This window comes from Lasioglossum baleicum, chromosome 3, assembly GCF_051020765.1.
Source record: "Lasioglossum baleicum chromosome 3, iyLasBale1, whole genome shotgun sequence".
Classification (NCBI taxonomy): Eukaryota; Metazoa; Arthropoda; class Insecta; order Hymenoptera; family Halictidae; genus Lasioglossum; species Lasioglossum baleicum.
The window spans coordinates 508,765-525,392 of NC_134931.1; the positions used below are offsets into that span (position 1 = coordinate 508,765).

The 16,628-nt window shown below is 45.9% G+C and overlaps 1 protein-coding gene across 15 annotated transcripts in view; it reads right to left on the reverse strand.

Annotated features, from left to right (window-relative positions):
• The window catches only part of Nmdar2 (glutamate ionotropic receptor NMDA type subunit 2), a 156,768-nt gene that overhangs the window by 35,680 nt on the left and 104,460 nt on the right, over positions 1-16,628 (reverse strand). For 4 of the 15 annotated variants that reach the window (XM_076420523.1, XM_076420528.1, XM_076420527.1 and 1 more), the window contains exon 2: positions 2,914-3,854. The exons of 10 other annotated variants lie outside the window; for them this stretch is intronic. In XM_076420523.1, coding sequence (XP_076276638.1) covers positions 2,914-3,226 — 313 coding nt within the window. In that variant the 5' untranslated portion in view covers positions 3,227-3,854. Of the gene's footprint in view, positions 1-2,913; positions 3,855-7,839; positions 16,620-16,628 lie in introns of those variants that run through there. One more of the 15 variants, XM_076420525.1, reaches the window with a different exon arrangement.

Here is a 16,628-nt window from a genome sequence, read left to right on the forward strand (position 1 = left end):
AAATCAATTTCGTAATCTCGTTACGTAATTTCGTACTGTGCCAACAGTAATTGTTCACCACCGTAGGCTGCTGCTCACGAATTCTGCTTACTTAGGTCCACGATTCCGATACAGTATCGTAGGCCGTAAGCAATGCGCGTTCCGCGTCTTTGAATTAAGAACACATGATCGGAGAGGTAGTCGACCGTGTACAAGGGATAACGCAGTCTTTGATCAACGGCGTTCACCTTCGTCGCGCCGCGCCGCGTCGTCGTTCCTTACGAACTACTAAGCAGCTGGCCTGTTTGCCAATAATTAGAACGAGACACGAAAACCGTGACCCCGTAACGAGGGAAAGTGAACTCGAAAGTGAACGCGACATTGTCGAACAATCAAAATAGTATTTTTAAACTGGAAGGAGATGCGGAGTTTAATGAACATTAAAGCAGGCCTACGCGAAAGAGGTCGATGCTATCATTTTAGGTAGGCAGACTTGGCAGAGACCGGAGTTGATTTGATCCACACACAGCGCCGCGCCGCGCCGGGTGACCATCACGAGAGCTGTCTGCGTGGTGAATATAGGTACATACACGAGCTCCGAGTAAATATCAGAGAGGTTTGGTCGCGGAACGTAACTGCAGCGGATATTAAACTCTCGACCAATTAACACGCGCGAAGTTGGCATGCCTAACTGGCAGGTAGTCGATTATAACTTGAAAACGCAATGGACGTTACCGAGGTAGAAAGAATAATGGTCTCCTGATCGCGCCGCTGAAACTCTCCGATTGGCGAATGAAAAATAATTTATATTTTTAAGAAAACTCGTTTGCTATTCTCGATGCGATTCAATACGCTGAATAATTTCCTTAGCTGTTCGACGCAGTGGTAGCTGATTATAATAATCGGCTGGCGAAATTCGTGCGGAGACAAGCACCACATTAGATCTCTCGTGACCTATGCGTAATCTGGATTATAGCGCACGTAATTAATTACGAGATGGCAAGTTAGTTATCGGCTCAAGGTGATTCGAGCATAAATTCCATGTTTACTTGCGTGTTGCCAAACCTCTCACCACTTCAGTTATATTTCTAACGAATGGACAGCGGGTGATATATTTACTTGTATAGGATGACTCGAACTACTATTTCAAATAGTTATTTATTAACGTTCCGAAACGAAAACGTTTCACTGAGGTAAAAAACGGCGAAATACGAGAGTCCATTCAAACGCAGAAATATTTTTTCAGTTCGCCAAGCATATTCGCTGCCGTTTCATGTTTGCGGCAACCGTTTAGGAAAATGGAAACCCGGCTTTGGTATAGTTAGGACGGATGCCGTTGAAAATATGTAATACATATGATATAAAGCGATCGTCGCGAGAGCGGTTAAGTATTCTAGAAACGAGAAGTGCATTGAAAATAGTTGAATGTTATCTTCGCGGGAATCCAGCGTGATTTGGCCTCCATTTTTCCACCTGTAGCTGTAACTTTGTCGCTTTAACGAGTCCCCTTTGTTCTAGCCATCCGAAGCTGATCTGTTGCGCATTATGCCATGCCGCGGCCCCGGCCGGCCTGACGCGCCTCGCGTTATCCCTCTCGGTGATGAGCACGCTACGAATCAATTAAAAATGTTTCGCTAAAATTCATCGATTAAACGCAGTTGGTGAAATTTTCCGCAGAGCGAACTATCGACGAAAATCAACCAACCGGAGAATCCAGTGGAAAATATTCCGGCGCAACGCTCCCGAACGAAAATAAAGTGAACTCGGCAAAGTAAACAGAATTAAAGACGGATATTCGTCACCCGCCATGGCTCCGGTTTCCAAGTCACGTTTACCCTGGCTAAGCCGGCACATACACAGAGATATATCTGGCAAGGTCATCGTCGTCTCCGCGTTGCTAAACGTTAAGCCGCAGGTATTGACCAGTCGTGAGAGACTTTTGGTGGGGAACATGGCCCAGGACGTTGTTTTCAACGTTCCGAGCAGTGTTCACTCGAATCGAGGGGAATACCTCGGGGCCGGGGGTTACCCCCTCTCTCTTTCTCTCTTTATCTTTCTCTCTGCCGCTGCCGGATACCGGATTATGTAGTCACTGTGACGTTGTGACACACGCACGACAGAGACGAAACGAGGCGTCACGTGACCGGGCCATGGCGGCGCGACGGAAGCATGGGGGAACAGCACCGTAGCGTAGGAAGTAGGAAGGGAACGGTAGAGTGGGAGACGAGTGTTAATCTGGCGACTCTAGTTCTGGGGAAAGGAGAATATTCGTTGGGAGTGGTGCTGTCGCGTTTCCTCTAGTTGTTCCATTCTCTTTCCCTGTCTGAGCTGGAGGTACTAAATGGTAGGGGACGAATAGGGATGGGTCGTGGAAATTTAAGCGTTGCGATTTTAGTGAAATTTAACCGAGCAATACTGTACATTAGGGATGTGCTGGTATCCGAAATTTCAGGCTCGGGTAGCCCGACTATTTCGGGTGAGGTCGAGAAAAATCGAGAAGACTGGGGGGGGGGGGCGACATTGCACGTCCCGCCAGTGTTGCTAGATGGTACGGGAAAACTCGCGCATGCGCGACGATTCCAGCGTCATTGAAGTACGAAATCGGGCACCTTGGTTGCCCCGCATAGCTTCGCAGAATCTTTTCTTCTCGATTTTCAAACATAACGTTTAATATGCGTACGTTATATTAAAATTTGATGTGTATGTACATGTAATATATATATGTATATATATATATATATATATTCTAATTGTATATATACAGTAGCGGACAAAAGTTTAAGACCGCTCTAAAGAAAACTTGCCCCACAAGCTACGGACTGTAAAACGCAGATACGTTCCTGGATTCGCCGCGCATGCGCGAGTTTTCCCGTACCATCTAGCAACACTGCGTCCCGCACATGCCTACCGTACACCTTTCCTCATTGTAAGTACCTGTTGGACTGGGCGTGAGCGACATCATGGTCCATCTGACGCTGTCTTTCGTGAAAATATACTTGTCGAGAAAGTCGAATTTCGTCTTGCGGGGCTTCTTGAGGTTGCCGATCGCTTGGTTCGCTGCTTTCGTGTACTCGCGCACGCCGAAGTTCGTGTGCGGCACTACAAGCCCGATGTACAATGTCGGCAAAGAATTGTTGCGACTTCTAGAGGAGGTCTTGGAAGCTGTAGCATCGCCGACCGTTGACCTCCACTCGCAACTGGTGGAGACCACGAGCGTGCCAACCACCAAAAACAGCTCGACTCTCATCTTTCCTCCTCTTCCGCGTTCCTCAATTTCGTATCATTCGTCTGATTTCGCAATTATCTCGGTCCAGATTCGCGAAAAGGTAGACACCGTGTATTCCCGGGCTTGAAAGGTAGCCAGGAATCCTCGAACATCCTCGGACGTGTTCTCGACGATTTGTCTCTTTGCATGGGCGAACGTATCCCGATAGATCACGCACAATCGAGAACTCTTTGGAGGTCCTCTTCTCTCGTCACCGATAGAACGAACATTTAATTGAAGTAACTGATGGCAGTAGCGGGATAGTTGTTGTCTCGCGAGTTCGCAGACACTTCCAACATCTTGGACATTTTGGATGTTGCTTGTTGATAAATGATTCTCGTTCGAATTACTCGGTTGATCTGCACTTTTCACATCGGGTATTATCCTATGCAAGATTCTATTGCAACGACGGCGCGGCGGCGCTGCTTAATCGAACACAGCTTCTCGAACACACACGCAGCTCTACTAATTCAGCTGACTACTTTTAAACAATTAATTTCTACGCTTCGACGGGGGAAGACGACATTTGATTTCTCGGTTACACGGCGATGAGCGTTGTTCTCTGGATACTTGGTTAGATCGCACGAAGCAATCAATGATTCGGAAGACACTGAAAAAAGAATTTCATTGTTTACGTCGGAGTATAATTTTTGTGGTTGTTCGGTGTTGTCGGTGAAGCCTCGGGTAGTTGATCGAATCGAATTTAGATTAGATTTTTGCGGGTACGTTCTACCTCGATTCGGTTTCAAATCGGGGGAAACTCATTACGAGCGGCCCGGCCGGTCGAAAGTTTCGTTGGTACAATCCCACCATGCCCCTCGCGGAACCCCGATAAGATTGGCTGGAAGTAATTACGGGGCCCTCAATTAAGCCGACGCCCGATAATTTCGTGCGAGGATCTGGAGCGTCAGAATCACAACGAAGCTAATTATTGAGATTTTCGTCAGGCTGGTTGACAGGACTCGCTGTCCCGTGTAATTCCACATTAATTGGTAATTACGGAAACCTATCAGGCAGGCGCCACTTTTAGACAGCTGTTCTCGTTTCTTGCGCTTTTTTTATTATTTTTCCTTACTCTCTCGAAACCCCCCGTTTTTTTTCGCTCATCGATGTTATCATTTTGCGATCGATCGTCTATCTGAAATGTATATGTATATCGACTTCCTATACGGTGTTTTGCATATTAAAAAACCGCAAGCTACATCCATTTGTATTCTTCTTTACGAAAAAGTAGTTTAATAATCCTATCGAGTGATACGTTTTTGGAGGCTATCGCGTACCGTTTATATTCGAGACTTTTAAGGAAAGTCCTGCGATTTCTGTGCGAGAATTCCGTAGAATACTTTGGGCAACGTCGACGAAACGGTTTTACTGTTGCTATTTTTCACGAGGCCGCGGTTCACCCCCCCCCCCCCGAGATAGATAAGTTCCCGTTCAATTGTCAGTGAAAATCTTTCGTTATCGGCGACGGCGGCGTTTCGGTGCGCCCCGCAGGGAAGCTATTTCTCTCGAGACCAACGGAAACTGCAAATACATTGAAAATGCCAGTCACGCGGAGAATTTACATATGCCGTCGACGTGTGCTTGGAAGCCCGGCTACCCCTATTAGATGTCTCTCACTTGTTTACGAGTAAGGCGAAATTTATTTGCGAAATTCTTGTAGAGGAAGGATCTCGTGCGTTGCTCCTATTTACTTTCGAATTACCCGCGCTTTAACGGTTCCGATTGAACGAGGGAGACATCGCTGCTCGGTATTTGGTTGCAAGTATTCCGAACTTTATGCCGACGTGATCTGCGTGCACCATATATTTTTTCCAACTTGCCAACATATTGGAAAATTCAGTGGAAATTCTATGCGAAGCAGAGTATACGTGTACCCGTTGCACTTCAAATGACACGCACCGAAGCATGTAAATACACCTGGCTTATTAATAATACCGCGACCTACGAATTTTCACGTTTTTCACTTTCGTCTGCCGCTACGGGACGTCAGACTTTGCGACGACCCGGTATAATGTTGATCCTTGTTTACAAGTGGGGAACTGGCGTTAACAGGATGGGGGGCACGCGATATCAAGAATATACCAGAGTCTGTTTACTCGGGACTCTCAGTCAAGTTTCCCTGTCCCATACGAACGGCGCGGCGCGGCGGAATTGCCAATGGAGAAGCGAGGCTGTGGTTGGCCGGGGAAAGATAGCGAGTTTGTTAAGAAGCTGGGGGACTCGGGCGAGCACTGTCGTCGTAGAAACTCGCGTTCGATATGGTCAGTAGAATTAACTGTGGATTTCAGTTTACGGAGGCAGGTGCTGGCTTTATCCGAGTAGTTTCCGCTAAGCCGGATGAATTGAGGCGATTTAGAGGAAGTTATTTTAAAACGGAGAAACACGTTTTGTCTTTTATCACACTACGACCGGTGTTTCGTTCTTTATTCGGGACTCGATTGAATCGTGGAGCTATGTCACAGATTCATCCAAGGGTCGTGGAAGAGGTACCCAAAAATCACTCAGCAGCGCTTAAAATAATAAACTTTCTAGCTCGCCGGAATCAATTATTCAATCAGCGCATCGATCACCGGAAATTGTGCCGAGCCGAACACAGACTGTCATAAATCACGGTAGGCGGGAATTCATCGGTACGAAATCGATTCACGTCAGCAACAGGCAATTCGGAAGTGAAAGTATGGCTGTTCCAGACGAAAGTTCGAGCGGTACGGTGCGCGGTATCTTTCGCGAGTATCACGGAAATGTGCCCGGAACGATCGACCTGTCGTTCCAAGCGAATAGCGTCACGTCCTACGATCGGAGAATATTAACGGATACATATATCGGCTGATGGTATAACGTTACCACGTAATGATCAATTTTCCCGTCTATCGTGGCGATGCGCATTTTTCACGGGCCGCTGCGCGCTGTAGCAGTGGGCAGCAGCGGTGCCGAGGCGGCAAAAAATCGATTTCCATAAAAAAAATGATTTATGTATTGCCTAAAATAATTTTTCGCGAACAAGTTGTTTAGCATCGAGGGATATGGGTTAAACGGCGCGGCGCGCAGCCTCTCGTTCCGCCTCTTCGAATGCAATTTCCCTAGGATAGATCAGATCGAATCTATCCGCGTCTGGGAAAAATGCTGGTAACACGATTCGTGGAAATATCCCGGTGTAGATGACACCTGGCTGGTTCTCGCCGTTGCTCGTCGCTTCGGCTTCCCGTCCGAATTATCGGATAGGACGCGGTTCAACGGAGGGACATTTCTGCTCACTGGAAGATACTTTCTAAGTAGCTCGATAGATTCCGCTACAGGGAATTTCGGCCGGCTAATCTCATATTTTAGGGACACTCTGTACGCGCAAGCCTTCGACGTAAAAGCGTTTTGACGTATCCACCTTTGAACAGCAAACGCGAGGAGACTTAATTTCGGACATGGTCGCTAATTGCCGTTGATCAGGGCGTCGCCGCGCCGTTACAATTGAAATGCATCGCTGCTCGCATAGAATTATTAATGGTCGAAATGGAAATAACGGGTTTCGAAATATTAATTACATTGTTTGCCACCGTTGTTCTCATAATCCACAAAGTTTCGAAACTAATGGCTCGCTAACCGAATTACTCCACACGAATCGAGTTTCTACCATCGCGAAATCCACTTGTTACGTGAAAATACTTTGGATTAAGTACTTTCTATTTTCCCATCCAAGCAAGGAACTTTTATGTTTTCAAAGAACGACATATTATTCCAAGAACGGCGAAATGGTTTTAACGGTGGACGTACGCGAGAAACGTGACAGATTTAGTATCGGGTGAAATCAATTTCTTGGCCAGCAGGATTTCCCAATACAAGCAGAACTTGTTCGTCCGAAATGCGACAAGTTTGCTCCGGTAATTGGAAATGGGATTGCCGATGCGTCACGAACGTAAGAAATTAAACATCGCGAATCGATAGTTCACGGACAGACATCCGTTCCGATACTTTAGGACGTATGGCCGTTTCCGCAGCATGAATCGCCGCGCCGGAAACCTTCTGATCCTCGGCCTCCGAGCCGGCAGCAGAGAAATGATCTCCGCGAACTTTTCTGGCGCGCTGTTTCGACAGTTATCACCGCCCCCATATTTTACGAATTAGAGTTCTCGTTTCATAAACCACGATTATTCTGTACACGGTTCGCTGACTGCGACATTGTGCCCCGCGAAGTATCTTCAAAATATTTGAAAATTATATCCGCGCAGGCTTCGAACAATCGCGGATGCAATAAATTCACCTGAAACCGCTTGACCGTTCCATCGGACGATTGTTCCTCGCAGCAACAGGGATCTCTAAGAGAATCCTACTTATGGCGCTAAATCGTGGAAGAGGATTTGCGGTCCACAATTATCTGTCCTGGTCAGAATCTCTTTTCGTAGAGAACACGCGCACACAGGAAGGGAAGGGAAGGGAAGGGAAGGGAAGGGAAGGATAGTTTCGCGTGGTTTATCAGCCAAAACGGATCCGAATTGAATCCGACCCGCATAAAGAAGACTATTCGCGACATATCGCATCATCTCTGCGTGTCCACGTACGCGAGCCGACTTCGTGATCCAGAATAATCCCCTTTAACATACCTTTGTCCCAGTGCTCGACTTTCTCTCCTCCCGAAGCGACGCGACCGTTTCTCTTTTTCTACCCATGCGTTGGCTCCAGAGTCGTCAGATTAAGACTCGTCTCCCACTCTACCCTTCCACTTCCCCCTAACCCCTCGCAGTCCCCTCGATTCGCGTCAATTCCCCTGATTCGGCGGCCGTGGCTCGTGGCTCGTGGCTCGTGGTCGGCTCGTCTAGGATCGGCGGGAAGAGAACCGAAAGACGAAGAACGGTAGGAGCATCCCCCTGGTTATCCTAACCGCGGCCGAGCCGGATTACGTTCGCAAAGGATAACGATCGCGGGTCAATTCGAAGGGTTCAATTATCCAGGGACCATACTTTCCCTTCCTGCTTTTCGCCCTCGATTTCTGTCGGGAATAGAAACGTCGAGTCAGTCGGGATAACCTACCCTCTTCCTCTACACCGCAGCGCCCGGTTTCCTCCGTTTCTCGTTTGACCCCTCGCAAAATACCGTTCGAACGTTCCTCCAGCTCCTCCAGCTGCTCCTCCATCTCGGCCGAGTCCGAGGAATTCTTCGATAGTGTTGAGATTAGCCGCCGACAGAGGTATAGCGGCCGTGTAAAAGGGATAAATCACGGTTGGGTTATCGAGGTTTATGCCGATTCACCGACCTGACTGGCCACTTTTCCCGTTACCTATCCCTATCCCGGAATCGAGGGGCTGTTTGTGCTCCCCGGCTGTCCACGCTACGGTGCACGATCGCGCGCGCGCGCGCGGGCTCGGCTCTTTCGATGACGAAGATTGAGCAGTGTTGTGTTCGCCAACAGTTTTTTTAGCGGGGAGAAATTTGCTCGGACGTTGACAGATGACTAATGTTTTTCGATTGGGAACAAGACTGTGTATCACCATCATCCTTTCACCGGTTCATTTGGCCTAGCGGTTTCGGGAGCGGATACGATAACGAAGCTTCACACAATTTTATACATGTAGAACTCGCTGTACCCTACAACACTGACCATGTTTCAAAAGAGAGTCCGTCATTCCGATTTAGAGTTGAAAAACAGAAAAGTATAGTTCTGTCGAGCTAGCTATTGTGCCTCGAAGTACATACAATGCAAGTGATTCGCTCCGACAGTTTTTGTTGGTAGCTTTCGACCGATTGTGTTAATAGTTCGAAGGGCTGTCCGAGGTGAGTTTGATAACAGCCAGCGATAGCGGACAGTTGAACCGGAAACGCCTGCACCAGCTCGTCGACGAGTCGCAGTAATGCTGTTTAACTGGAGAAATCAATTTGGCGGAGTGCGGTTAGCTGATGTTCCGATAAGGGTAGTTCCACTTTAAGTTGTTTGCGTAGCTCTGCCGGCGCGGCGCGGCGCCGAGCTAAAGTTTCCGGGAGCTCTGAAGGATGGTTACGGGCGATACGAAATTTTCGCGGCAAAAGCTTTTCGAGCAATTCCACGTGAACGCGAAGCGATTACAACAAACAAGCTAGCGCGTGTTGCGAGCAATAGCGACGCGACGCGATACGCGATGCATCCAATCTAAGCTATGCATCTATGTATAGTTGCATGAATGTATCACTTGATTAATGACACAACAGCCGGCAGTTCACGTTAGATTACTGATCTTTACACGTCCATGGGGGGAAATGCTACCTAATGCAGTTTCGACCCACGACAATCTAAGCATATGCATGAAGATGAACCGGATTTATTAGCACGGACGAGTCCGATTTGTTTCTCGTCGTTCCGAAAATTATTCATGACCCAATGGTAAGGTGAAGTAAGGGTAGTTTACACGCGAAGGTTGGAAACGAGATTTACGATGTCGCGCGAATTAAGAAAATGGCCTCGTTGGGATTGAGTTAGTAATGCATTCACTTTTAAGTGCGCAATGTAACAGACAATTATCATTCATCATCGCGGTCGGCCGTTTTCCTTTGCGGTAATTTCATCTCCTGGCCTTGTTCCGTTTCGCTTTCATTAAATCTGTCCGTGTCCGAAGTAACTGCTTCCCCTCTTTATTTCACCGTCTCATCATTTTTAATTTGGCCCTTTCAGCCTTCGACGAAACATTTTCAACGAAATCTTTCTCTTCTCCTATTGACGCGCGTACTTCTTCGTTCAAACGGAAAATTCTCTTAATTGAGAGAATCTTGCCTTTCGCGTTGAATTAAACATTTCCAACGAACACGGAGAGAGCCACGACGAATATTATTACAATGAAATGGTACAAAGAATTTTCTATTACGTTCTCGACGCGCTCCTCTCGTTTTTGCAGCAAACTTTTGCTCGGCTTTCGGTAACCTTTGCGCACATTTCGCGATCAAATTCTCAAGGGCCTCCCCTCGCCTACATCTAGATTTATGGCTTTACCACTTGCTCTCGGTTTCCTCGTGTTCTCACCGCTTCTTCGTCTGCTGGCCATCCACCTCATTTTTCATTCCTATCTTTCCTTTTTTCCGTTCTCTCTTTTTTCAGCCTGAATCTCGGACCACGAAAATCTGGCTACTTTGCTCTACACGCGCGATACAACGGGTTACACGACACGACGAGTCGTTTCCAGAACGAACGTTCCAATTCTCGGAGACCGCACAGCACGTGTGTCGCTCAGCCGAAGGGAAAATACACCGAGCGTGTTCATCAGAACCCGGACCGGACCGGCTGTAATTAAAAATTTTATTACCTCCCCAGGAGCGAATTGCGGTGAAATATAAACAATCAAGGGTCCCTGTAGATCCAACGTTTAAGCACCGAAACATTTAATCCCTCGGGTCTGGTTTCTCTAACGACTTGCTGTACATTTTTATTTCATATCTTGTTTCGCCGTTTACGTTGCAACGAATACTCGAATTTACGGCGGGTCAGGAAGTTTGTGCAATAAAAAAGGAGATTTGACAATTTATGCGGCGCATTTTGTCGTAAAAAGTGTTTCGCTGCGAGTGTAAAAAGGAAGATCGGTTGAAACGAGAGAAGGATGCTTGAACGGTTTCATAAGCGCTGCTTTTTCCGGGAAATTTGCAAAATTGAATAACTCAAGTATCAGTCAGTTGTTTGTCAGTCGTGTTGCGTTCCCGTCGCGTACGAACGATTTTTATTACGATCATAATTACTGTCCCGAGATGATCCCGCAAAATCGATTGACCTGAATTCTACGCGTAGCTATTCTTCCTGCTTAATGTTTCCATCGCGGCCGACAAAAAATTTGTTGCGTATTCGGTTAACAGAATTCGATATACATAACAAGGGTAAAAGAGTAGCCGCGTGATCCGTTTTTTGGCACAGTTTAAGCGTGAATGGAACGCTCGTTAGTGTGGGACTTGAATAGAGCGCGCTCGCGCATCAAATTACCTCCTTTCACACCTCTCTTAGTCCCTAGCGTTCGTTTAATAACTGTCCGTTCCATTAACGAGCTGTTGAAATATTTGCCAAAAGCCTCGCCACTCATCTCGGCTCTCCGCCAGATTGAATATTCGACTGGCACTGTCTCAGCCATTAATGTCCAAACAACTGAAGAAATTATGTAATGCATCACGTAACTGATACTGTACCGGCTGAGAAATTTTATTAGCTAAAATCATTTCTCGACATTGTGTCTGCAACTCTAAGATACATCGTCGAGAACGTTTTCCCGATAACGAGGGGTTAGAGGTTTAGAAGGGAGGAAATTAATTCGTAAATCATAGGAGAACAGCGCGCGGCGTGGCGCGGCGTGGCGCGGCGTGGCGCGGCGCCCGAACGGGATTAGCTTTTCACCCGTGACCACGAGAGCCCTTTTTCCGAGCAAACAAAGGCCCGGGAAATTGCGACGAATACTCGACACCGGTAAAGGAACTGAAGAGGATCAAAGAGCAAGGAACAAAGGGGCGCGCGCGCGTGCGGGACAGTTCTCTCGCAGCACGTATCGCGGAATTGATCGATGGCGTACGAGGAAACGATGCCGCGCGCATCGCTTTCATTCCCGCCAGAGAATTTTCATTTTCGCTACTCAAAGACTATCTAATAGACCCCGTTATTTATCTCCTCTTATCGGTGGAACAAAACACCGCATTGCTTCTCGTAACCGCACAGAGTTCACGCGAACAAAGCCTGTTACATCATGGGACAGAAATATTTTCGAGTTTAAAAGAACGCCATTTAATTTTTAAAGAGATGCATGAAGGGCTAAATAATTCAAACTTGGCCGCTACCTAACACCTTTTATGGCCATTCGTTTAAAAAGTAACGGCCAAGTTTGAATAATTGAGCCCTCCATGTAACTCTATAAAAATTAAATAGCGTTCTTTTAAACTAATTTTTACAAACGCTTTTTTCAGTATTACACGAGGTATTTCTAAGCTAACGAACTTGGCCGTATTTTCTTTGATCTCACAACCAAATTACGGCCATAAGAACTTGGCTCCTGTTTACAGGATGATTTTGTTGGGATATATGTATACCGTAAGATACACACGAGGTTGTTGAATTCGTCTTACCGTCTTCTACACTTTGTAAACAAAAATACCACGCGTCACGGAGGTACGTTTATGCTGTCACGCATGAGCCTGCAATTTTCGAATGCAGCTCGAATAATTAGATCGCCCGATGTACATGCAATTATTTCGTCCACGAAACAAATTCCGTCTGAAACGTTCCACGAATAGTAAACAATTCGGCGTCGGAACGCCATTCCCAGATTAAAATAGGTCACCCGGTACAGTGCTCCGTAATTGTCGCTTCGAGGCGAGGCGAGGCGAGCCGGCGCGGCGCGGCGGCGGTGCAGTTGTTTCGGTCCAGAGACGCCATGGGACTGTGGAGAATCACCGGAAAAAGTTTCAATGAGTCGCTTGAACACGAATTAGGAAATTGTTCATCTGCATGCTAATTCTATCTAGTTTCCTCCGGATAGTCGAAGCTGACGACGCGCGACGGTCTAATTGAATATAGATGAAGAAAAAAAGTACAGGTCGGACTATCGATTCCCGCGTAAGTGGAAAGTTCGCAGGAACAGAATATTCGGAGAGACTTCGATTCTGGAATATCTGCTGACATCGTCGGATCATGCTAGATAGGGTGGTGGCAGCAGGAATTCGCCGCTTCGGATAAGAAGGAGAATTCGTTTAATGAACCGCCTCCGCGGACACGAAACTGGACAAGGAGTTTAAAGTAGCTCGTCACGTGACCGAGTTTTCGGTGAACAAAGAATGCTGACACCCGCCCGACCGCCGCGCCACGCGGAGAACAAAAGCGAAATATGTAATGACAGTGTACGACGCTGCGGGAGTGGATGAAAATGAATCAAGAGCAGGGAACCATCCATTAAGGATGTTTACCTGCCTCTACATCGAGACCCGTGCTTAGTCAATGCACCCTTTAATTAGACCCCTCGTTAGCTACGGTTCCGATGTCGGTGGAAAGTTAGAGTTTTAATTGTCGCACACCATTTAAATGCATTCAACGGGAGTGTCAATACTTTATACAGGGTAATCGGTAATCGGCCTCGAAAATTTCATTCTGCATGTTCGACTTATCTCTTTTTTAAGTACATGTAGAGTCCTCCTGATAGCAGGATAACTTCGGATGCTTATAGAACGTTCATTTTCCATTAATGAATATCCGACAAGAACTTATCTTCTTAATGAAGAGCTTGGAAAGATACTTCTCTTTTTCATCCTATTTCGACCAGTCGAGACTGCTGGAAGATTGTAAACAGCGAAAATGTTCCCAGTCTCACGGTAATTAAGCTTGATAAGACCTGTTTGAATAAAGAACGGGTAAATACGTAATTCTATTTGGAAAGGATAGAAGAGAGCTTTCTTTGTGCCTGTAGCAGATGATTTAGAGAAATTTGTTGCACGCTAAATGGGACTAAATTGATACATGTTGTGTCAATTAATTAAAAATGAATTCTGCTGGCGTCTAGAAAATATACATATGTATACATGTAAGTATATTTCTAATGAAAAGAATGTTGTACCGTTTTTCCGAAGACACCGCGAGTCCACGACCCTTCGCTTCAGCGAGGAAGCTATTTTTTTAAAGATAGCCTCCCTCGCGTCTGAATGTAAAATCGAGCTCGACAATGAGCCGTAAATTGCTGCTCAAACAATATGATGCTCTGAACGTGACGTGACGACGTTGAATCGTCGAGAACAATGGGGGTAATAATTTCGAGCGTTTTTAGAGCCGTTTTATATAACGATTCCGAATAATAGAAATGCCAGGAGGGTGACGCGAAGCCGTTCCGGTTGACAATGTTAAGCATGAAGTAATGGTAGTACATAGTCGAATTATGTATATGTAGGCTCGAGGGAATGGCATCAGACGTTCCTCCTAGAAATCTCCACGAAGTCGGTGGAATTTCGTGGCCTGGAATGTTGTTCGATTAATTATTTGCTCGCGTGATAATTCACTCGAACTATCGTTATTCCGTAATTAATGAATATCTATCGAGTAAAGCATGATGTTAATAAATGAACACGGACTTGATTAAACGTTATGCATTCATGAGAAAAATCGAACATTAAAACAATTGAAGAACTTAATAAAATAAGTCTAGTACTAATATCGAGAAGGAGCACGTTCGAAACTGTATCCGCGCTACTTCCAAGTAGAAATAGTAAGTATTGGTCAGACACATCGTTCGGTTGTAGAATAAAAGAGTTTAGCGAAGAGGAAGACCGGAATAAAGCAATCTGATCGTACATTTCCGATGCGTTGTTAGATATAGGAGCAGTTCCTGTCCGTTTGCGTTATCAGACTCGCCGCGCGTACACGGTTATGTTCTTCAAGAATAAATGAACGCCGAGTAAACAGAAGATATCTCACGAATGTAGGACGGGTTATTCGAGCGAAACCAAGGAAATACGGACGGGTTCTTTGGCAGCGCATTTCGTTGCGAGTCTCTCTTTCTTTCGAGTCGTGCTAAATATTTTATCATCGTTTTAATATACCGCCTTTAAAAAGATTTCCGCAAAAATGCGGGGAAACCCTGGAGGAATATTAAAACATCGGCGAGATGCCGCACGTTCCTCCAGTTGGAAAAATACCATCGAACTTTCGCTGCATATTAATCACATCTATGAAACGTGTATTTTTCATTTAAACTAACAACGATCTATCTCTCGCGAAGACGCTAATGGAAGCTTGGACGAATAGACAACAGAACGTGTCCACCGAGCAGAAAGTGCAATTCTCAGATGCATTACAGGCCGAATAAAAAAATACGTTCAACTTGAACTATAGTTTCCATTAAGCAACCTTTCTGCCCAGCAATATTTTCTATCTCCACTTGGGCAACACCTGTATAAACCGCCCAAGCATCTACAGGGTGTCCCAAAAATGTTCTACTTCCTTGAAAGAGGCGATTTCTGGGCTCTGGAATTACTAACGGAAAACATGGACCTATCAAACCGCAGGACATTTTTCTGTGTACAATTTTATCTCCAACATTGACAGATAGTGTCAGCCCCCTGTTTAAACGATTAATTTAGAATGAATCAGCTATGTATACCTTGCTAAATGGTATCCGATAAACTTGCACGCTGCAATAGCATTTTTCGCTTAAAACGCTTGATAACGTTTGCCTTTTAAATTCGGAAATTTCGTACGCGATAACCTGATACGTACGTGGCGATTTTTAATTATGGTGCCGGCGCGGCCGCGTCAAACACTATTTTTATGCAAATTTGGCATCGTTTTTCGGAGCGTGACCGAGACGCTTAACGGCTCTCCAGAGTGATTTATAGCCGGAATATACGCGGCACGGTTAAGGGTCAAGTGCTTTTAACTGGGTGTGTGCAGCTACTTCCGCTCATTCGAGCGTGATGCACAGAAGCGATGTACCATAATTCGACGATTTAACGAGTTCACTCGCGACTCACGCCCATACCATTTGCGATTAAGAGGACTCGGACTGAAAGCTATGTACCAGAGGATCGTTCCGTTATTATTCTTCGTTACGCGTTTCCACCGACGTAACGCGTCCTTTTCGACTTTTCCCCGTTTGTTTCATATATGCATGTATGTATGGATTCCGCGTACCGTTTCGCACGAGCTGTTTTCTCTCGCGTTTACGAAAAAGCTTCAAGCGACCCCGTTGTTTTTTCTCCTCGACAAATTTTGCTGCCTCTATCCGATCTCGTTGCATAACCGAAACGAAGAATATGTAAAAAATGACCGAGTTCTCCGACCGTTCGCTGTGCGCGCACACACAAGCTTCTCGGTATTAATTAATACTTTGACTGCCTTGTCGTCCCTCGTGTACATACAACGGTGGACAAAAGTATTCGCACACCCAAAAACGTTCAAATTACCAAGGAATTGAAGATGAAAAATCGCTAAAAACCTTAACAATTGTACTCTCGTCATTTTTATACAGCTAAACGCAACGAAATCTTTCGATCACTTTTTTAACATAGGATCATATCGAATCGTATCTGAATTCGCTGACAACTTTGCAAACGAGAAGTATAAAGTAAAATGACTAGAACCTACGGTTCGAACGTAACAGAATTTCAGCTCATCCTACGCTTAATCGACTGGATCGTCTCGTTAAACAATCGCGACTGATAATAATAATAATTTCACCCGTCTCGTTTAAAATGTGTAATCCGAGAAGCCAGCTTTCCGCCCAGCACAATGATTGAAAATCATTCGCGATTTAATACTGTTCCATTATGCACGCTATATTAATGCTGCACGAAGCTGTAAGGGGATTACCGTGAAATTGGAAGAAATTTCGCGCACGTTACCCAGCGGGCAACGCCGGAATAGGGTATTTTGCTACCCGAGGCTTCAACCGTCGACAAACGCGAGCGTGTAAACAGGAAA